General features: G+C 38.5%; 1 protein-coding gene across 2 annotated transcripts in view; it reads left to right on the top strand.

The window, feature by feature from the left end:
• The window catches only part of RELN (reelin), a 498,583-nt gene that overhangs the window by 379,301 nt on the left and 95,821 nt on the right, over window positions 1-23,461 (top strand). For both annotated transcript variants that reach the window (XR_013360335.1, XM_077863957.1), the window contains exons 25-30: window positions 3,302-3,507; window positions 7,775-7,946; window positions 8,453-8,653; window positions 13,238-13,470; window positions 21,497-21,654; window positions 22,910-23,117. Coding sequence is in view for 1 of the 2 variants with exons in the window: in XM_077863957.1 (XP_077720083.1) it covers window positions 3,302-3,507; window positions 7,775-7,946; window positions 8,453-8,653; window positions 13,238-13,470; window positions 21,497-21,654; window positions 22,910-23,117 (1,178 nt within the window). In the remaining variant the exon portion in view is untranslated. The remainder of the gene's footprint in view (window positions 1-3,301; window positions 3,508-7,774; window positions 7,947-8,452; window positions 8,654-13,237; window positions 13,471-21,496; window positions 21,655-22,909; window positions 23,118-23,461) is intronic.

Here is a 23,461-nt window from a genome sequence, read left to right as displayed (position 1 = left end):
ATTGGCCTATCCCAGGGTCCTGGGGAATGGTGTACTCGGACTGGCCTACCCAGAGTCATATACTCACTCCTTGAGCAGAGAGATGGCGCACACAGGTTGGCAGCCCCTGCCCGCAGAGGCAGTAACCCAGAGGAACAGCTCTGCACATCCACCACCTTTTGCAAACTACTTTAAACCCAAAATGTGCTCTATCCTGTCCCTCTTCTATCACAGACATTCAGGATGCTCTCGAGTACTGCTGCCCTAACTATACAACTTATTTTCTTTTCTGAAATGTCACGCCCCTGCTCCAAACAGAAATATCTCCTCCAGGTCCCAAGTTTTGCCAGTTTCCCTATCTTTGCTTACTCTCCACTGCCGACCATGATGCCTTCTACCTTGTAACGCCTTGCTCAAATCCTGCTGCTCCATGGAGCTTTGTGAGATAATGGCAAACTACACGAATCTCCCCTTTCTTTGAATTTCTCACTCTTTTGTGTTTTGTACATAAATAAGTCAAATTTTGATTTTTATTCTCATAGTACCCAGCAAGATGCTGAGTCCTACTAACTGAGCTGAACTCTAGATAAGATGTTGAACTTAGAAATATGCATGCCATGCGGTAGGCATTTACAAGTCGGTTAGTTCCTTTAAGATGGAATAGATTAGATAATTGATAGATGGTTATATGACCAAATGGGACTCAACGAAGAATAAAATTTGGTCTGCAGCCCTAATTGTCATTATGATCACTACACATACTGGTGAATTCTCCTTTCGAGTTTGTGGTATCGTACCTGGTGTAATTGGCACCCAAAAATTATTACTGAAGAAAGGAATGAATAAACAAATGAAAGAAAATTGAAAAACAAGAAGTTCTAAAGAAATGGTTATTTTCAAATAGAGTAGAATTATTTTTCTAGTGGCATTTTGATTAAAGATTTTAATAGTTTTAGAGATAGTATTATAAAAAGTCTCCAGATTCTGAAGGCATTACCCTTAAACGTGTTTTATTTTATCTAAACCCTTAAAGAACTGAGCCATTTTGACCTAGAATGTTGGGGGGAAATAGGAGAGTATTTTTCACATTCCAAGACCGAGGAGATCTGTAACCTATTACTCCCAACACACATGCGTGCGCACGTTACACATGTATATATGTCTACACATACACACATAAATACATTCATCATAGTAGAATAGAAAAAGTGCAAAGCATGTGTTACATCAAATTCTAAATTCTGACAAAAAGTTCGCTGTGAGCCATTTCCTTTTTTCTTTGTTATCTCCCTTTCAAGCAATGTTCAGCATTTCAGGTCATTGAACAAAAGAAAATGATTTGTGCTATTCTCTGGGGAAAAAAAAAAAACATCTTCAATGCCAAACTAAGCATTCGTATGATATTTTCCACCACTTAAAAAATCCCACAAAACACTTTCAAAACCTTTGTCAACCAACACCGTGGTCTCCTGGAAAAACAACACCGCTCTGTGAATTTCACAATAGACCAATCATTCCAACCAGCTAATTGTGATAATTGGATTTTTATAATTCTCCTCACCCTAGATTTTTATCCTTCTGGCTCATTTCCATGTGCCAAATTCTTCATAGATGTTTGCTGGATTGGAATTAACTAGCTAGGTTCTGTAGGTTTTCTTCTTAAAAGTGGTCTTCCTGTAATGATCCTGAGGCATGAAAATTCTAGGCCAGCTTATAATAACCTCTGAGGTGTTTCTCACTTACAGTATCTCAGATCAACAAAAAGAAAAATCAAAAGCACACATAACACATTAAAAATGTGTATTACTTTTAAGATTTTCTCAATATGTACTTAAAATTGAGAGTTCCAAAGAGTAAGTTCCTGACTCAGGATTTAACTTTAGTTCTCATTTCTCTGGCACCCTCATTTATTTTGGAATCTCTTTAATTGGCTTTAGATTTATCAGTAACAGTGTACTGTTTTAATTATCCCCAAATATTTCCCCTGTGTCTTCTAATAACTGAAACCCCTTCTTAATTAACTTAGTGGATTAGAGAAGTGTTTAAATTATAAGTGTGAGGGGTGTTTTTCTCTATACTATGTATCCTATCTCAATTTTTCTTCCTGACTTTTAATTGAACTCCTTGGGAGGTTTCCAAGACCAATTCAGTGCAGTCTGTAGATTAGCCTTGGCAGTATCTGTTTGGGTGGGAAAATCACACGAGCAAACCTTTTTTCCATCCCATTAGCATGAACCCATTTACTCACAACAGGACTGATGATAAAACTTGTCAATTTGAATCTAGTACTTCACAACAGGACTGTGACATGTAGGGGATGCACTGAGCAAAGGAAGCAAGTTGCTGGATTTGAAGAAATTCTTCACATTTTTAAAGAGGGGCACCTGGGTGGCTCAGTGGGTTAAGCATCTACCTTGAGCTCGGGTCATGATCTCAGGGTCCTGGGATCGAGCCCCGCTGTGGGCTCTCTGCTCAGTGGGGAGTCTGCTTCTCCCTGTCCCTCTCCCTCTGTGCATTTTCGCTTTCTCTAACTCTCTCTCTCTCTCAAATAATAAAATATTTTTTAAAAACACAGAGACCATTTCCTAGTCACAAGAACATATTGAAATGATCCCTCCAAACCTGTTTCCAAGAAGGAGACAGAGACAGAGAGACTAGGAACCTCAGAGACATGAGTACTCTTTTTTTTTGACTAGAAGTTTCTATTTTGCCAGTTTCACTTTAATTTCCAGGGAGGAGGGGGTGAGGGGTATCTCGGGAGAGGCTTGCCACGTGCTAGGCAAATTACATGCAACTTGTATTTCATCTAATTGTCACAGCACCCTATAAGGGAGGTTTTATTACCCATATTATACCTTTGAGGAAAATAAAAGCTCAGAAAGGTCATGCAGCTAGTGAACAGCATGAATAATGGGCTGAAATTCCAACCCAGCTCCAACTGATTTCAACATATATGGTCTTTCTTCTCTACTACTCTGCCTGGAGGAAATTTACAAAGCAAATATAGGGAGTGTTTTAATTAAAATTAATTTTTGCTTTATTTTTAAAGACTTGAATACTCTTTCTATAATTAGCAGTTCCCAAGGGTCTCGTAACTAGATCTGGGAATCAATGATGCAGAGACTCATCAAATGTATTCAGGAACAGTTGCCACCTCCAGAGCAAAGAATTCAATGGCATAACTCACACCTCTGAACGTTAAATGAGGACAAAATCATTTCCACCTGGTGCTAGGATGTTTGTATGATCTTGAAACTGAAACAACAAAATGCCAACGAGCTCCCAGATGATTGAGTCTGTAATTCTTCTATCTTTTGGAAAGGCGGGGAAAAGACAGCTGGTGAGCTGGGATCTGGACACTTCTTGGGTGGACTTTGTCCAGTTCTACATTCAGATTGGCGGAGAGAGTGCTGCGTGTAACAAGCCAGACAGCAGAGAGGAGGGTGTCCTCCTTCAGTACAGCAACAATGGAGGCATCCAGTGGCACCTGCTGGCAGAAATGTACTTCTCAGACTTCAGCAAACCCAGGTAAGCGCCTCTGATGGCCTTCCAGTGGTTTTCAGGAATGATAAAGAGTATGTTTTCATTGCACTGTTTCCAAAATGTCATTAACGCTTGCACATATAAAAATTTCATTTGTTTCAGAACAAAAAGCATTTGTTTTCATATCTGAATTCTTAAAGAACTTAAGAAAAATTGTGAGTTCCCACAGAAACTCCATGATATAGGGACAGCCCATGCTCACTTTTCCCATTTGCAGGTTTTTTGAATACACACACATACTCTATGTATAGAGAGAAATACACATTTATATATTAACATATAAATATATATGTTCATTGGTTAGATTTAACAGCAAAATAGATTTTATTAAAAGTTTTCAGATAGCACCAGAGCTAATTCTAGGTAAAATATCTGTAGAGCTCAGATTTTTCTAAATTTTTTCCTGGCCCATCCCTATCTTTATTTTCATGGATGAGGAGTATATGTAATAAAAGTCTTAGACAATGATGGTTCAGGAATTTGGAGAAATGATTCATATTTAATACTAATGCCTATACCCGGCAATGCACATACTTTTCTATATTTAAATTTAGTTATTTTACGATTATGCAGTATTTTGAAATTCTGTATTTATACTTTATGTTTTATATGTGCCATTAAAATCTATTCAGGGATATCACTTTTAGAGTATTCAATTTTATAATCTCAGTATTTGCACCTTCACATAAAGACAGAGTTTTTCTTTTTTTTAAGATTTTATTTATTTATTCATAAGAGACACAAAGAGAGTGGCAGAGACACAGGCAGAGGGAGAAGCAGGCTCCCCACAGGGAGCCTGATGCAGGACTCAATCCCAGGAACCCTGGATCATGCCCTGAGCTGAATGCAGATGCTCAACCACTGAGCCACCCAGACGTCCCAACAGAGTTTTTTCTTAATATGTTGACCATCACCCATTTCAAGTTTTAACATCTTATTTTGCATTTTACAGCTGGACCTTTTTTATTGAAGGAAAATATTATTGAAGACTATATAGATCCAATTCTTACAAATTAAATATATTTGAACATACTGTCTACCATATAGTTGTTTGCTAACTTCAAGGTTGCTAAGTTTGTTGGTTTAAAACATTGAGTCACTTAAAGGTGACATAACTTTCCACAATAGAACACAAGGAGTCATGCAGACAGAACTAAAAATATTTCCTCTAAGGGACACAGAGAGAGGCAGAAACCAGAGGAGAGGCAGCTGGGTAAAACAAGAGACATACCATCCAGGGAGAATGTCAGAAATGGTGTGTAGGAGACAGAAACTGGTGAGATTTCCACCAGGACAGGAGAAAGAGAATTGATAATGATGCCAAACTAGTTTAAACAACAATTTAAAATAATTCAGATTATTTTGTCCAAACATGATCATGGTCAATCTGAAAATTATTCAACAACCAGTAAAGTGACTAGATTACTATGTAGACAAACAAAAATTCAATAGCTTCTTCAAATTTCAGAAATATTCCATTTTTATTTATAGGAATTTTTCTTTAGGGCCAGAATATTTCACCACATTCTCAAAGAGTTCTATGACACTAAAATGGTTGGGAAATTTTGAGTGGGGAGATATCAGGGAAAAAAATCCCATTCAGAGTGGCAAATACGTAAATATAAGGCATAACTTTAGCAAACAAATACTGAGCATCTCTGTAAAGAACTACGAAACTTCAAAACTTCCCTCAGAGATATAAAAGAAAACAAATAAATGGAAAGTAATACAGTGTCTCTGGATAGGAAAAGTAAATATTGTGATATGAAGATCTCTCTTCATTTGTTTCATGCAATTCCAGTCAAAATCTTAGTGGTATTCTTGGGAGAACTTTATATCTGGAAATATAAATTGGCAAAAATCGCTTAACCTTCTGGGGGGAAAAAATAGACGAATGTCCTATATGATATTATTTTTTTAAAGATTTATTTATTTATTCAGAGAGAGAGAGAAAGGCAGAGACACCGGCAGAGGGAGGAGCAGGCTCCATGCAGGAAGCCCGATGTGGGACTCCAGGATCACACCCCAGGCTGCAGGAGGCGCCAAACCGCTGCACCACTGGGGCTGCCCCCTATATGATATTAAAACACATTTAAATGGTGTATGGATAAACAGAACAAACAATGAGGCCAAATGGATGACATAGAAATTGACTCAAATACATGTAAATACTTGTATATTAAGAAAAGACGAATGCTGGGGCGCCTGTATGGCTGGGTCAGTTAAGCTTCTGCCTTCAGCTCAAGTCATGATCCCAAGGTCCTGGGATAGAGCCGGGCTCAGCAGGGAGTCTGCTGCTTTCTCTGCTTCTCCCCCTGCTCGTGCTCTATCTCCTCTCTCTCTCTCTGTCTCTCACTTTCTCTCATGCCCATGTGCACACTCTTTCAAATAAATAAATGAAATCTTTTTTTTTTTAAAGATGCATGAACTATCAATGAGAAAGAAATGGTTATTCAATCAAGCAATGTTAGAAAAAAATGGGCAGGCTCTGGGGGAAAATTATCCATTTAGGTCATTACCTTACCCCATCAAAAACTGTTAAAGACTGGTTAAAGATTTAAACATTAAGTGAGATTTAAATTTCCTAAACACAAATTCAATGGAAGAATTAACAGAGAAGAGGGCTACTTACCTAGAAATATACTACATGCCAACATAAAACTACGTACATGTGTAACACATCTCTATCAAAGAAAACAGAAAACAGTGAAAGAGAACAAAACAAAATATTTGCAGCCAATATGAGAAACAGAGGATTGATGTTCCTCTGAAGAGCTTATACAGATCATCAAGAGCACCACTAAGATCCCAATTTTAAAAATGGGTAAAAGAAATGAGTTTGATGTTACAAAAGAGGAAATCTAGAGGTTTAATAAAATATGAGTAATAGCCAACCTCTGTTGCAATAAAAGAGATATCATTTTTCAACAGTCTAGCGGTCATTTTTTAATGATAACACCAGTGTTCTCTCCATATGGGAGCAGCAAGACAGGTGCTCTCATGTCTTTCTGCAAACCGTATGACTCTTCCAGGAGGAAATTTTGGAAAATGCAAGAGCCTTAAACATGAGTAGTTTTTTCAACCTAATAATTCCATTTCTAGGAATCTTAACCTAAAGAAATAAACTGAGGTATAGGTAATGCTTTAAGCATAGAGATTTTCGTTATAGAATTATTTATGACAAAAGTCAAATAAACAATGTCTGTATCATGAAAATACATAGACAATAAAATGATCTTAAGAAATAATTATACTGACATGAGAATGTGCTTATGATATAATATGAAATTTTAAACTGTCAGATACCGAATTATACGTATATCTCACCTCTGTAAAAGATTACATGCTTCCGTGATATACATCAAAATGTTGACAGAGGTCAACCCTGTGGAGAAGATTATGGGTGATTTTCCTATTTCGTTATTAATGCATATTAATGCACAGTTAGAATTGCTTTGGGAAAATTTTTAATGCTATTTTAATGTAATAACATTCAAAGGAACAGTTTTTTGAGGTATTTCTTAAAAACGTGATGCCATTGTCGTGGTCATCAAAAGACTGTTCAGTAAATCAAATTTAGTAGAAATATTTGCTGCAAAAAGATACAATTCGAAATGGAATAAACATGGGATGCCTGGGTGGCTTAGTGGTTGAGCATCTGCCTTCAGCTCAGGGCATGATCCTGGGTCCTGGGATCGAGTCCTCCATGGGCTCCCTGCGAGCAGCCTGCTTCTCCCTCTGCCTGTGTCTCTGCCTCTCTCTGTGTGTCTCTCATGAATAAATAAATAAAACTTTTTGAAAATAAAATAAAACAAATGGAATAAACATGACCAGGACTAAATGCACTTAACAACTTTAAACCTGTTGATTGGTCTAAACTTGGAAATTTTGGGGGACACCTGGGTAGCTCAGTTGGTTAAGAGTCTGCCTTCAGCTCAGGTCATGATCTCAGGGTCCTGGAATCAAGCCCCACATCAGGCTTCCTGCTCAGTAGGGAATCTGCTTCTCCTTCTCCCTCTGCCCCTTCCCCCTGCTTGTGTGCATGCTCACTCACTCTCTTTCCCTCTCTCTCTCTCTCTCTCTCTCTCTCTCAAATAAATAAATCTTTCAACAAAACAAACAGAAACTTTTCAAAAAATCAAGAGCTCAAACGAAACTAAACTTTCTCTTGTTACTACTCTTGTTATTTTAACAGCTGCTGAGAGGAACACAGCTTTTCCCTTACCAACATAAATGATTTGCTTTTATGCAGATTCGTCTACCTGGAGCTCCCAGCTGCTGCTAAGACCCCTTGTACCAGGTTCCGCTGGTGGCAGCCTGTGTTCTCAGGGGAGGGCTACGACCAGTGGGCATTGGATGACATCATCATCCTGTCAGAGAAGCAAAAGCAGGTCATCCCAATTGTGAACCCAACTTTACCCCAGGTATCTTTCTTATGTCTGAACTCTAAGAAGACAGGATTGTAAAGTAGATGGGATTCAAGAACTTCTCACTTCCCCCAAAGATTTAGTGCTAGACTGCCTTTAAATGGGAACATTAAGTTTTATAAGTGACACAAGTTTCAGTGTTTGTACTTACTTTTCTGGTTTGCACTTCATTGTTCTGTTATCTCTCTATGCTACTAGTTCCCAAGAATATTTAGATATATGTATTTTTTTAAAGACTAGGAAGGCTAGCCAAGACATCAAACACATTATTACTGTGTTTATAAAATTACATGCACAGTGGCAAAATATTTTCGGTTGTCAAATCATCAGGAAAGCAAGGTTTGTGACAGTAAAAATAATAATAATAATAATTTAGAGATTCAGCTGTATTATCCTAGAAATAAAATGGTACATGGCCCTGCATATTATGAACTGAAAATTCCTTTCTTGTTTTCAAAGCTTATCAAATTGCCTTCCTGTGTTGTCTGTATTGTTTCTATTAGAACTTTTATGAGAAGCCAGCTTTTGATTACCCAATGAATCAAATGAGTGTTTGGTTGATGTTGGCTAATGAAGGAATGGTTAAAAATGAGACTTTCTGCTCTGCCACGCCATCAGCCATGGTATTTGGAAAATCAGACGGGGATCGATTTGCAGTAACTCGAGATTTGACTTTGAAACCTGGATACGTACTACAGTTCAAGGTACTTCTGCACAGATCTCTTCCCAGGGCAGGTCAAAGAGCAGAGCACCCTCCAGACTCCTATGTGAAATTGAAAGGACACAAATTTTTCACACTCTCTTTTAAGGAAGGGACTCACTTGAGCAAATCTTTGACAGTCTTGGACTGGCAAAGCTCTTTATTTAGCTGTGCCCACAAGGAGAAAAGCTGGTCAGTTTGAAAATTGACTTTTAGATTTTCAATCTCATTCTGATTTCATGAATTCTGTGCTTCTGAATGGCAAGTAAGAAGTTCTCTTTTTCAGTTTACAGGTATTTTTTAGACTTAGGAGTTGTTTTGTGTTTTTACTGTATGATTTTCAAACAATTTCCCTTCCTTTGATTCAGTAAATTTGTACCTTAATTATCATTGTTCTCTTAAAAGCTTGCTGTTTTTCAGCACTGTGATAACATGTCAATGTGTGTAGCAAGTATTTACTTTGACAAGCTCTTCTTTTAGAAGCCTAATCAAAATTTCATTTTGTTTATAATAAAATCCCATTGGTGAATTCTGGGGTCGAAAGTAATGCAGTTTTAATGAGCTAGCACAACTACATGGTCCTTACATAACGGCGGGATGCAGATGCTAAATAATTTACAAATGGAATTATTAAAGAGATCATATGTTTATAGGCAGCTCTTCAAATATAATTTCCACAGGTCTGTAAACAAGGAAGTTAGTCATAAATAAAATGATTAGTGAAATGTTATCCTTCTCTGTTTAGAGTTTGGTGCTAAACTATAATTAAGAACATTAATAGCAGTATATGACTTGGTATAATTTGTTGGTACTGCCGTTAAATGGGAACAAAATAACAGCAATAGCAAACGTGTTGGCTGGAATAATATGCTGTTTCTCACCTGACAACTTCTTGATTTAATGAGTCGCAAAGTCATGGCAGTGTAGGTATTAAAAATCTGCAAGGTGGTATTCTGGTGTTTAAAAAATCTAAATTAAGAAAATAGTATTAAATGTTCTAAGTACTTAAACAACCAGCAGGAATGCACAACACCTAATAAAAATATCAATTCTCAAATCACACCAGCAGAAAACTTCTGATTGTGGCCGTTAGTTGATAGTTGATATGTATTATGGGTCATTTGGGGATTGATGATTAATGTGTATTTGGAATCTGTGACAAGAACTTGGTGTCATTTGTACACAGTGCTGGTACAGTTTTTATAATTGCATGCCATTTGTTAAACACTAGTTGCTAGGAATATAGACATGAAAAATATGGCCATAGCCCTCAAGGAGCACAGAAACTAGCAAGTGAGCCAGAAAAGAGAACAGTCATGATCACAGGAGTATTGTAGTAGAAATGGGCTCTGGATGCTATGAGAGTACCTGGCATAGTGCCTGGCATGTAGCAGGTACTCCAAAAACATCTGTTAGTTGAATGGATGGGATGGTTGGATGGATGGACGGGTGGATGGATAGATAAGTTGAAATGGAAAGTCTCTGGAAATACAAATTTTGCCCAATGAACAATGGAGGGAGAAGAATTCCAGTTAGAGGGAACCTAATGTGCAAATATATGAAAATACATGAAAGGGCAAATAAGAATAGACAATTTAGAAATTTTTTGGAAAAAAAATAGAAATTTTTTGGAGCTTGGAGTATGTGCCACAGAGATAAGAAAGAAAGTTGATCCTAACTGGTTTTATATGAAACACTAAACCATTTGGACATTAACCCAAGAGCAAAGAGTCATGGGAGATTTTTAATACATTAAGTGCAAGAATCGGACCTGTTTTAGAAAGATCATTCTGGCAGCAGTATGGCTGTTGACTTAACAGGAGAAGAAACTGTAATCAGTAAGTACATTTATTCATTTATTCAACAAATATTTATAAAGCCTATACTATATGCCAGGATCTGTTGTAGGCTATGGAAATAAATAAGAACAGAGAGTGTAGACTAGGGTGGTGCAGGGTAGTTATTATTTTATAAAGGGTTGTCAAGTTCCCTCACCAATAAAATGACTTTTAAGCTGAGACCTATGAAAGCTAAAAGTGTGAGTCATGCAGCTATCTGGGAAAGACATTCCAGGCATAGGGAACAGAAAGCACAGAGGCCTTGAATCAGGAGTGTGCTTGGAAAAATTCAGAAAATCACAAGGATGCCATTGTGTCTAGAGCACAGAGAAAGAGAAAAATGGGGAGACAGGTAGAAGAAAGAAAATCAGACTTGGACTTCTACTCTGAATAAAATGGCTAGTAGAAGAGTCACAGACTCTGACTCAGGCTTTTAAAGAATCTGGTGACTCTGTTGGGAATACAGTGGCAAAGGCAAGGGCAGAGCTATTGCAATGATCCAGGTAAAAAATAATGAGGATTGTGTGCAGGTAGAGAAGGCAGAGAAGAGTGCTCAGATAGTGGAATATATTCTGAGCAAAGAAAGCATGCTAGAGCAGTCATCACAGTAAGAAATGAGGAAGCCAGATTAAGGCATTGCATGGGATTATAAAAATAAGGAGATGGATCTGAGAGATATTAAAGGGGCATAGTTAACAGGTTCTGGTGACCTGTTGGATGATAGAATGGAGTTTAGAAAGACTCCCACATTTCTGGCTCCAGTCATTGAAATTGAAGATACAATCAGAGGAGGATTTGTGTAAGAGTGGTGGATGATGAGAACAGACTTGGACTGTGGAACCAAGGATGCATGTGGATCCCTGAAGGGGAAATGTGTAGGAATCAGTTATGGACATTTCCAGAGAGCTAGAGAGGAGTTCAATCTAGGAGTTACAGGTATTCAGAAGAGATTTGAAATGATGATTGTGAATGAGATTTAGGAACAGGTATAGACTAAAAAGATAAGAAAGCCAAGAATTGAATACTAGAAAACACTGACAGTTAAGAGGCAGACTAAATGGTCAATTTAAAAAGGCACAGACTTGTCAGAGAACTGAAGGTTCCATCAACTTGCCTACTTTAGAAACGACGACGGTCACAATAGGTCTATGATGAAAAAGCTAACTGTGTGTGCTTCTTGTAACTCCTGTCACCACATACCAACTGAAAATTATGCTTGCTTATGTGTAATAAGAGGAATTTCTGTTAGAAGAGTTTAATCATGAATCCAAGATTGTCAAGTCTTTGCTTATATTGTTGACATTGAACTATATAAACTTGAATAAATGTATCACAATAAAATTTCTACAAGTTCAATTATAAATCCTTCTGAGAGATGCTTTCTAGCTGTGAGTATGGGAATAAGGAAAATATAGAATCTTCTTCTGAAAGACCAGATCAAGGTATAGTCACAAGAATGAACTGGTTGGGCCAATATTATTTGCCTCCAGCCTTACCTTTCCTTCATCCTTTATTCTTTGGTCATGATCATGTTCCTTTGAGTGCTTACTTCAATTTGTTTTTCTACAAAATTGGACAAATCTTATCTATAGTCTTATACAATAAAATTCTATGGTGGCTCCCATCAACAAATGAAATAAGATATGAATAGATCATTTAAGATGACATACAATTAAATAAATATCAGGAAAAAAGTTTGACATTTATAATACCAAAAAATATAAACTGTAACAGTAATAAAATCATTTATACATTTACCAATTTAGAAAGAAGCTGTTTTAAACTTGAATAATATTCAAAGCTGTGGTAAAAGTGATTAATTGAACCCAATTGATTAAAAATGAACACATATAAATAAAAAATGTTAAGTGTTTCTACATTTTGACTCCATAATACTACTGGTAGAAATTTATCTGGTGATAATAGTTCAACTAAAGAAAAAAATTAACATTCTTTGCAAGGCTGCATATAATAATAAAATAATAGATTAAATACAAAATAGACAGAAAGTTCTAGGAGTGTGGTAGCTTCAACTATATGACCAAAAAAATACTTCTTTATAAATTTTAGAAGAGAAAATAGAAAAAATAAAAACATTTATGCTAGGGCATTGGGATTTAAGTTGCTTTTTTTTCAAGTTTTTTTATGTTATTAATCCTATGATGACATTCCCCTACATGAGTACACAGAACAATAGTTTTATTTCCAGATTATTTTGCTTATTTGATACAGTGGCAAAAATTTAGCTTTTTCATCTAAGTTGGCAATAATTTCTTACTGAGCTTTGGCAAGAAAATAAAGATGTTTGTTCCGCTAAAAGCACGGAGGGGAAAAAAAAAGCAGGGAGGATAGCCCTCTCTTCAGGTAACCTTTGTATTCAGAGGAGGTTACTCTTCATCTTCTGCTTCCCTCTGTTTGTATGCCTGGCATAAGAGAAGAAAATCATCTCTTGGCTTCTTGGATTTTGTCCCTCACTCCAACACCACAGATCCCATGCTTCTCTTTTCCCTTCTGTAATTCCAAGAGATCCACTAAATGGCAACTGGTTCAGATTTTCTTTAAAAGCACCTGTGGCTCACCTAAAGATTTCTATAACCCGTGGAAGAGTCTTGGTTGGAAGTGAGCTGCGAGTCTTATCATTGTGAATATAAGGCAATCAGTAGAAAGAGCCCTGGCTGCTGTAGCACCTAATGTGTTAAAATGATAACTTGGAACCAAGACCTTGTATAACTCTGTCTTCCTTTTGACAGCTAAACATAGGGTGTGCCAATCAGTTCAGCAGTGCTGCCCCGGTTCTTCTTCAGTACTCTCACGATGCTGGTATGTCCTGGTTTCTGGTGAAAGAAGGCTGTTACCCAGCTTCTGCAGGCAAAGGATGTGAAGGAAACTCCAGGGAACTAAGTGAGCCCACCATGTATCACACGGGGGACTTTGAAGAATGGACAAGAATCACCATCATTATCCCAAGGTCTCTTGCGTCCAGGTAAAGTGACCATTCTTACTACACACCATGGGCGTTATTTCTTGGGAGCATATATTTATCTCAGTGTCATCATTTCAGTAACCTACGAGAATGCATATAGTCTGGCTACATCTATTCACAAAATGACTCCTGAGGGAAAAAGCCCTGGGGCAAAATTCCTAAAGTGGGGGTGGGGGTCGTGCATGGGCGCACATGCACATATGGCCATGCATGCTTGGGAAACAGATTCGCTCATTTATTCATTCATACAGTGAATATTTATTGAGCACCTTTCTGAGCAGTGGGAGTACAGCAGTGAACAAAAGAGGTTAAAGGCTAAGAGAGTCATAAGACGTTATTGTGTCTGATTTTCACTTTATAGAGATTTGGGATAATTTAATGCCCCCCTGTGTGGACAATTTGAGATCTCCTGTAATATGAAAGATCCCTTTAAGCGACTATTAAAATAATAGAAAGATTACAAATCAACTGGCAGAGAAATAGATAAATGGAAAACAAAAATCTGAAAGTGAACTCATTCATTCATAGGGCAATAAATTTAACCCTTGGTTTTCTAGCAGCTAGGATAAAGGGAGAAGACGCCGGGTCATTTAATTCTCATGTTTGGGTAAAAAGGAAAAAAAATGCATTCTGATTTTTAAGAAAAAGATACAGTTTTTTCCCATGTTCAGTATTCTAGAATAAATTTATAGCATATATAGGTCTCCTTATGCCAGATAAAGTAGCTAACACAGAGATCAGTATCTTTAACTCTATGGTTTCATGGAAGATAAAGAAACATTCTTCAAGCGAACACTTCTTAATTGAATCCCAGAATGTAATATTAAATTGTGACCAACTCAACGCATTTCTGCAGAGCCTAGATGATATAAATCTACTTGTACAGCTTTCTGGTTGTGACTTAATATACACTTGGAATATTCATTAGTGCCACTCAGCAATATTTCCAACTTCCTTCCTTCCTAGAATATAGTAGGATTATATTTTCCTCATACCTTTTAAAGTTTGACATGGCCTAATAAAATGTGTATGGAAATGAAATGTTTGATTTTTAAGAGCCTGTGTGCATTTTGCCATGTTCTCTGCTTTATGAAAGCATGTTTTGAGATATAGTTTACATCAGTCGGGGTCTCTGTCTACAACAAGCAGTCTTCCTCGCCAATCTATACCGGACATCCTTGCATAAGCAAGAAATAAACTTTTGTTGAGTTAAGCCACTGAGATCAGGGATAGTTTGTCACCACGGAATAACTGATATCATCCTGACTGATACAGTGGTAAAAGCTTAGCAATCTACAGGAGTGGTTTATTCATGAAGTCCTTGGAGACTATTATTTTTTTTAAGATTTTATTTATTTATTCATGAGGGACACAGAGAGAGAGAGAGAGAGAGAGGCAGAGACAGAGGCAGAGGGAGAAGCATTCTCCATGCAGGGAGCCCGACGTGGGACTCGATCCTGGGACCCCAGGATCACGTCCTGGGCCAAAGGCAGGTGCCAAACCACTGAGCAACCCAGGCATCCCCTTGGAGACCATTCTGTCCCCTAATTGATCACCAAACTTACTGTGCACCATCTAGCTAGATAAGCTGGTTATATTCTCGGCTTCCCTCATTACTTAGGTGTGCATCTCTCAAAAATTACACCATAGACTTTGGTAGACAAACTTCCCAGGTAGGGAGAGAACTTGCTTAGTCAAGGATGTTCAAGTTTCTGGGTTCTCTGTTAACTTTTGAAGCATAATCTATAAATACCAATTATTCCAGGAAAGAGTTTGTCAGTCAGTGGATCTAAGTCTACTTGTAAGTAATTCTTTGTCTTTATCAGCCAGTCGGTGTTCTTTGTAGTATATTAAAGAGAGACTCAGATGACTTGATGTGTAGGTGGCAATGTTGATGTGTTGGCCTTCTTTGATGAAATTTAAGGATTTGACTTGCACCGTGTCTTAGGTAGGACACAGGCCCAGCTACTATAACAGGGAAACAAATATAAATGCTTAACGAGGCTTAAACAAGATAGAAATTCTTTCTCATATCACAGTCCAGAGGTGAGCAGTTTGGAGCTGACATTATGGTTCAGCCATTCTGAGCACAACATTTTCATCTCTTGATCTAAGGCAGCTGTTCCAGATCTTGTCATCTCTTAAGCACTAGAAGGAAAAAGGAGTCAGGGATGCATAGATGCATTACTTTTTATTTGATTTTATTTAAGATTTTACTTATTTATTTGAGAGAGAGAGAGAGAGCTCAAATCGGGGAGGAACAGAGGGAGAGAGATTCCTACACAGACTCCCTGCTGAATGCTGAGCCTAGATCTCAGAGCTAGATCTCAAGACCCTGAGATCAGAACCTGAGCCCCTGAGCTGAAACCAAGAGTCAGATGCTTAACCAACTGGCCAACCCAGGCGCCCAGATACATTACTTTTTTAAAAAAAAATCATCCTTACCCTTTGTTTCTATTACTGAGTACAGCCTAGGGTAATATTTGTACAGTTTTCTATTGCTATGCAATCTGTCTCTCCAAAACTTGTGTCTCCAAACAAAAGCAACAACGATGGACTTTCTCATGGTTTGTGGATTATCTGGGTAGTTCTGCTGCTGCTCTATCTAGGATCCATCATGTAACTCCATATAATCAGTGGGTTGGTGGGATCCCTGGGTGGCGCAGCGGTTTGGCGCCTGCCTTTGGCCCAGGGCGCGATCCTGGAGACCCCGGATCGAATCCCACGTCAGGCTCCCGGTGCATGGAGCCTGCTTCTCCCTCTGCCTGTGTCTCTGCCTCTCTCTCTCTCTCTCTCTATGTGACTATCATAAAAAAAAAAAAAAAAATCAGTGGGTTGGTTAGTGTGTGGGCTCCGCAGGACATTTCTCTCTTTATCATCTTCAGCCCAGTATTTTTCACAGTTGATGATTCTAGAGTTCCAAGAGAATAGTAGTAAAAGATGCAAGACTATTTTATTTGTGACATCCTATAGGTCAAGGCAAGGCACAAGGCCAGTCTAGATTCACAATGTGGGAAAACAGACTGCCTTTTTTGATAGGAAATGCAGAGAAGTCAGATTGCAGACGAACATGTACACAAGGAGGTGTGATTCATTGGGGGACATTATTGTAACAATCTATGATAGTTTGTCCTAGCCCTAATGATTCACATTTCTCCCATAGCCAGATGCATTCACTCTTCCTCCAAGACCTCCCAAGTGTCATCCCATCACAGCATCAAGCACTAAGTCGCTGATCTCATGATCTTTGTCAGGGCAGGGTATGGCCATGGCTCCCCAGATATGGCTTCTCTTGATCTAGAGGCCTATGAACTAAAAAGACAATTATCCATATCTAACATACAGTGGTGAGACACTGACAGGATAATAACAATAGCTACTTCCACTCAAAAAAACGGGTGGGTTGTGGGGAGAGAAATGGTAAGCACATAGCAGCCAATGGCCAATAGGAATTCTAAAAGCGAACAAGATAACTTCTTATTAGGACTCCCTCCTCCGTGAGCAATGTCCAGGACAAGAAAGTTGCCTTGATTAAATTCTGCTCTTTAGGAGTGGTTCTCTAATCTATTGTTCTTCTCAGCTGTTAGTTCTGCTCTGTAGGGTTCACCTTCTGAGGCATCTCTCGTTTGCCATGAGACTTTATCTGTGTTTCTATCCTAATAGCCATCTCATCCTACTTTCCGCCCATCACAAGCTGGCCACATAGCAGTACAGCCTTGTAGTCCTCACCACCACCACTGCCTTCCACCCTGATGCTTTTCCGAAACTTTGACCTAACCACAGCTCTCCCAAATAGATAGTACGGCTTGCCATGAAGCTGAGGAGCAGCAGGTGGTGTGTATTTCCTGCAATGACTAGAATATCGAGGCGCTACAAAACATCACTATGAAAGTCATGGTAAAGCCACATGTGAGAAATAAAGGTTTTCTTTAATATCACAAAGTGAGAAGTATTTTGAAGCTCCCAGTGTATCAATATTGTCTTGGACCTCAGCTCTTGGAAGAAGAAAGTGTCTTCATTAGAGTCCCGCTTCTGGCTAATTTGAATACCATCCAGCTTTCTGGCTGATGGCATTCAGGACAAAGAGCTCTCTACTAAAGAATAGTAAATATGTTTCCCCTTTAAGAACTGTTGAACTGTTCTGTTGTTTCTGTTGCAATATGTTCAACTCCACTATCTCCAAATGCAGTGTTGGAAAGCTGAGAATTCTAAGTGTGAAAATTGTTAAAATTGGGAGCTATTTTGCCACGAGGCAACATGCTTATAATAGTTACTAGAACATTGCTCTTTCACAAATAATTCTAAGCTGATTTTCTCAAAGGAGCATTTTGTCCTCATAGTCATTCTCTTGGCTCTTGCCTGCAAAGGAGAGACATTGGTGGCGGTAGATAGATGTTGGTATACCCCTGACACTCAACAGCATCCCTGACCATACAATGTATCATGTCATGTAGCCTACTCTAGGTTCCCTATGCAGAATGCAAAATGTTGATATCTCTGGGGGCAGGGGTAGGGGGGACTTAGGGAATGAATATGCTAGAAATATAGTTGCTTAGTATCTGCAGAATATCTCTTCCACTGCCACTGTCACCTGTGCCACCTCTGCACAGAACAAGTAGGTGCACAGGAATCTTCTAGGTTGGAGAGGCCAGTGTAACACCACTCTCAAATGTGCTGTTGGAAGAGGAAGTTATAGAAGCCTATTCTCCTAGTTGCTCAGGCATCCTGTGAACAAAAGTAATTGGGAAAGGAGTCAGAGATAGAGTCTTACCTTCTACTTTTTCCCTCATCTGGGAAAGCAAGACAAAGGGGAAGTATTGTTCAATGATTTGAATGGTCAAGCCACATTATGGCTTATTTCTAGTAAAATTATGTAAAATTAAACTCTGTCTTTCCTCCAGTCATTATCTCCTCCAATCCTTCCCAGATCTTGCTGACTATCAGGTCAAAGATGCTCTTCTAGGATTATGTACTTCTCAATAGCAGTAGTAATCAGGGTTGTCTAGGTGGACAGCATAATACTTTGCTTGTCTTCAACTAACCTTCTCTATTGCTCTACCATCATATTCACATGTTGAGTATCAGTACCCAGAGAAGAGCTAGTCCAAGGATAAGAGTTATCCAGTCTTCAGTTGACAAAGCTATTCCTGTAGTGAGCATCGAATATCCTAATGTAGAAAGAATGATGAATTCACGGTGCTGAATCAAGAAATTCTCTGCATGCCAGGTCTCTTGTAACCTGGTGTTTAAATTAGGAGCATGTGGGATTCCAGGCACAGTGGATTTTTGCTGGCATAAAAAGAGGCTTTCAAGCAAAGATCAGAAGTGATGAACAGTTTGATGAACAGGTATCCTATTATAAAAAAAAATAGCTCTTAGGCAAGGAATTAGAAGACATTTCAAGAAACAGGCAGAAAAACTTTAAACCATCAGAAACCAGCTATTTCTTCAAGAAAGAAATGAAGCGCCCACTTCACTTTGGCCATACGTCTTCTGGTGGTCTCTCCATGACTACAGTTTTTTAGTGAATTTTTTACTAGTTCTTTCTCTTATTCCAGCAACCCTGAGTTTCTGATTTATTTGTGCTCAATTCTAAGACCAGGGTGGGAGAGTAAGACCGGACAGCAAGCAGTAGTCATCAGGAACCAGACACAACTGGGAAAATTAAAATGAATCCAAGACTTGTTTGTGTTGTGCTCAGTGAAAACTTTCTTGCTTCAATTTGCACCTACTAAATTAAAAACCATGTAGCAGAGATTTAAAAAGGGAAAAGAAATACAATCTCTTGCCCTTTTGCTTTGAAATATGGACTCTCAGCTAGGACTCTTAACTAGGATTTGTCATGTCCTGGACTCACCCTATTAACCAAATAATTCATCATTTTGTTTTGTTCTATTTTGTTTTACTTTATTTAAATATGGATTCCTTAATGCTAAGCCCCCAACGTCTTTCACATTCTCAAATATCTAACAGTACCCTCTGCTTCTTGGGTCTATAGGAGACTTAGACATGGGAGTACTTCTTCTCTCTGGCCTGACCAGACCTGGATTCTTTTATTGTTATGAAAATTATAGGGACCCCAAGAAACAGAGGGGTCAAAGGGTTTTACTTTCCTTTCTTCCACAATCACATTACCAAGCATCTAGAATTCTACCTAAAGGTGGGATTCTTCAACCTTCTGAATGCTGCTGGGCCTCCACCTGAGTCTGTCTCTTCCATGAAATAGAGCAGTTGATAGGTGCCCTCATCTGGCCCATATGGGAGAACCTAGGGTAAAGGGTAGTTGTTCCTACCTCTTTCTTTACTTTCCATGGAGCAAGAGGTGCAAACCCATGTTTCTCTATATTATAGAAACACAAAAAGAAGAGGCAAGAATGACTTCCAATCCAAGGAGACTCATATCAGAGAATTGGCTTGTTTTCCTTTTTTATCAGATATACACCATCTTTTGGGAGGGGCCCAGAGGCCTTACCTTTTTCCTTAAAAGCAGCAGTTGGCAAAAGCTACTGTCATCAATTCCATTTCCTTCCTTTGAGAGGAAAAGCATCTGCACAACCTAAATAACCAAACAACCCTAATGGGGGGAATTTTCCCAAGGTTCATGGCACAACCACTGTGTATTCTTTTTTTTCTTTCTTTTTGCTTTTGTTCTGTGTTTCTAATCTGATTTCAGTTGTCTTTTGCCTTAAAAAATAAAACCAATATATTTCGAATTCACTTTACAGGAAATAAAGGATGTGTTCACTTTCCTCTTAACACATTGAAGAATGTGTGCTAAGACTTGCATGAATGAGTGATTAGTCTCTGAACACTTCAATCTCATAAACAACATTGTTGGTTACATTTCACAAATTTGCCAGGAGTAGGTAACTTAAAATAATGAAGAAAGAAATCCAGGTTTATGGTTCTGTGTTGCCAAATAATCAAAGCTATTTGAAAAGCTATAAAGAAATGCATTCTGACACTGCTGTATTATTTCAACAATAATAGAGAGGAGAAGGAACCAACATTGTCTCTAGTTATCCTTGACAGTCTTCATTAATCTTTAAGATTCTTTGCCCTCTTTTATGAAGAAACTGAATTCATTCAAAAGTCTATAAATATTGGCAGCAGAATTAATTGGACTCCAGATAACCTAATCCATCTTCCTTCCTTGATGTCAGTAGAACTGAGAAGGAAGAGGTGTTTTTCTGGTGGGATATTATAGATGTGTGCAGGTTTCCATATATTTGAAAAGAAAGAGATGTGCTGAGAGGATTGCAAAGACTGGAAAGCGACTGGAACCAGTGTTAGTTTGGCAGCTTTGAGACTGTTGTTGTGGGAGAAGAAGTACCGGGCAGCAGCCCAGACAACTGATGTTCCAGGGTTTTAAAGTACTGGGACCAGGTCCGTCTTTTGTTCATTGGCAGTAGCCAGTATTCATTGGCAGTCCAAATGGTTGCTAAGAGCTCATAGAATGAGTGTCTTAGGGATTTGAAGTTGAGAGGTGAAGAGGAAGGCAACAGGTGGGAGGAGCTCTGTCAGTACAAACTTAACTCTTTCCTGCCAGAATCATGTCAGTGGCAAATAGCCAGAGTCCCCTTATATATCCTAACAAAGAATATTCTATTTGATGGTCTCAAAAATTCCTAAACAGCCTCTTCTGAAAATGCCCATAAAATTAGTGCAATGGAAGGATGAAATGTTAATTATGTGAAAGGAATACCTTTCTGGTTTTTATTACTAAAAGCCTATGAGATGGAAAATATACAAGTAATTACCCATAATATGTTTCTGAGCATCAAAAGTCTTCTGTACCTGATATCCTCTTGGTGTTTAAACATTTAGGCTGAAGAGGAAATCAACAGGTTTTGAGAAAGCCCTGGTAGAGACACCTTATCATGAACATTATTAAGTGTTCAACCAAGCAGACATGACTTTCAAATAAGCATGAAACCTTTCTTTAATTTTTCTGAGCCATTCTATATTTCAGTGCTTTTGGCCACAGTATTGATGTAAGAGACACGTGTGTTGTTTTTCCCAATAGTAAAACCAGATTCCGGTGGATTCAGGAGAGCAGCTCACAGAAGAATGTGCCTCCCTTTGGTCTGGATGGAGTGTACATATCTGAGCCTTGTCCCAGTTACTGCAGTGGCCACGGGGACTGTGTCTCAGGGGTGTGTTTCTGTGACCTGGGATATACTGGTAAGGCCGCAGGCATGTGTCTGATGATTTGTTTGCAAAATATCCTTCTGTAGTTACTGTCTTCCATGTTACTTCTTCTAGGGAAATAGATTCTTAGATGATTCTTCTTTAAGTCCTACTTGTAGGAATTTGCCACCCAGGCATTTGAGGTGCTAAAAGATAATTTGTAGTTTTGAGCTTCCCAACAAAAAAAAAAAAATATGGTAACACCAATTTCACACCCTAAGGGAGATTTATTTATTAGTAATAGTGATAGTAGTTAACATTGCCTTCTGTCTACTTTATGCCAGGCACTATAGTAAGTGCTTTTTACGTCATCCCAAATTCTAACAAAACCCTGTGCCACAGTACATGCTGTTATTGTCTTGTCTATATTTAAGGAAACTGAGACATAGAGAAGCTTAGTAACTCTTCAAGGGCACATAGAGAAGAGTTGCTGAAGCTAGGCTTCAAAGTCTGGTGAGGCATTCTCTAAAACTCAAACCTAAGCTCTTACTTGACCACTTGGCTATACAAGGGGCTCTCTGTACTTTACATTGCTTTTTATAAGAAATGTAATTTTATATGTGCAAAGTAAAAATCAGTGTAAGAAATGATAAATTCAAGACTGCCAAAAAGAGAAATTTATAAGAGAAATATTTTCTGATTAAGTCATCCTTAGCTATTGTTACAAGCAAAAATAAAAAGGGAGTTGATATTAAAGAGTAAAATTAAAGAAAATGTTATAAGCTTCAAAATCTTCTTTCAGAGTTTTTCCTAGAGGCAACTTCAAATTGATGCTTCCCAGAGTTTCAGTGCTCTGCCCTTTATCTGGCGCATGACCAAAGACAAACATATGTTGTTGCAGGCCTTCTGTGGAGAGCACTGCCACTCATGGTTTCAGGGGTGTTTTTTGAAAATCTAGGATTAACTCTCCTTATTGATCCTCTGATAAAAGGACAACAAAGGAGCAAATTTTGTGGTGGACAAAATCTATTTCTCAGTTTGCACACGTACTCTTAGGAACAAGAACCACAGAAATCTGTGGTTCCTAATGTCTCTCTATTAATAAAAAATTATAGAGGTGGAATAATGTTTTTGATGATGGGTAGCTATGACCGTATTTTGGGCAGACAGTTGTGGGATACAGATTTCCACATAGTTTCCTTCCCCTAACACTTGTGGAAAGGCTTCCTTAGCCCATGCTCTGAATGTACCTTCTAATGTGTAACAATTTCAACAAAGCCTCTCTCCTATGTGTTTCCTTTCTCGGAAGCTGCACAAGGGACCTGTGTGTCTAATGTCCCTAATCACAGTGAGATGTTCGATAGGTTTGAGGGGAAGCTCAGCCCTCTATGGTACAAGATAACTGGAGGCCAGGTTGGAACCGGCTGCGGAACACTTAATGATGGCAAATCTCTCTACTTCAATGGCCCTGGCAAAAGGGAAGCGAGGACTGTCCCCCTGGACACCAGGAATATCAGGTAAATAGTTTATTGGTACACTTCTCTGTGAGCATTATATTTACCATGCTTTGTGATCTGATCTAAAACTCTCTGTTCTGGGCAGCCCGAGTGGCTCAGTGGTTTAGCGCCGCCTTCAGCCCAGGGCGTGATCCTGGATACTCCATCCTGGATGGAGTCCCACGTCAGGCTGCATGGAGCCTGCTTCTCCTTCTGCCTGTGTCTCTGCCTCTCTCTGTGTGTGTCTCTCGTGGATAAATAAATAAAATCTTTTTTAAAAAGTAAAAAATTTTTTAAAACTGTTCTTTTATTGAGGACTTACATAGTAAGATTTTTCTATATAGATTTTGTTATGTAAAAATGAA

The sequence above is a fragment of the Canis aureus genome, chromosome 21 (assembly GCF_053574225.1).
Source record: "Canis aureus isolate CA01 chromosome 21, VMU_Caureus_v.1.0, whole genome shotgun sequence".
NCBI lineage: Eukaryota > Metazoa > Chordata > Mammalia > Carnivora > Canidae > Canis > Canis aureus.
Note: the sequence above shows the minus strand (reverse complement) of the source record. Positions and strands in the feature narration are given on the sequence as shown.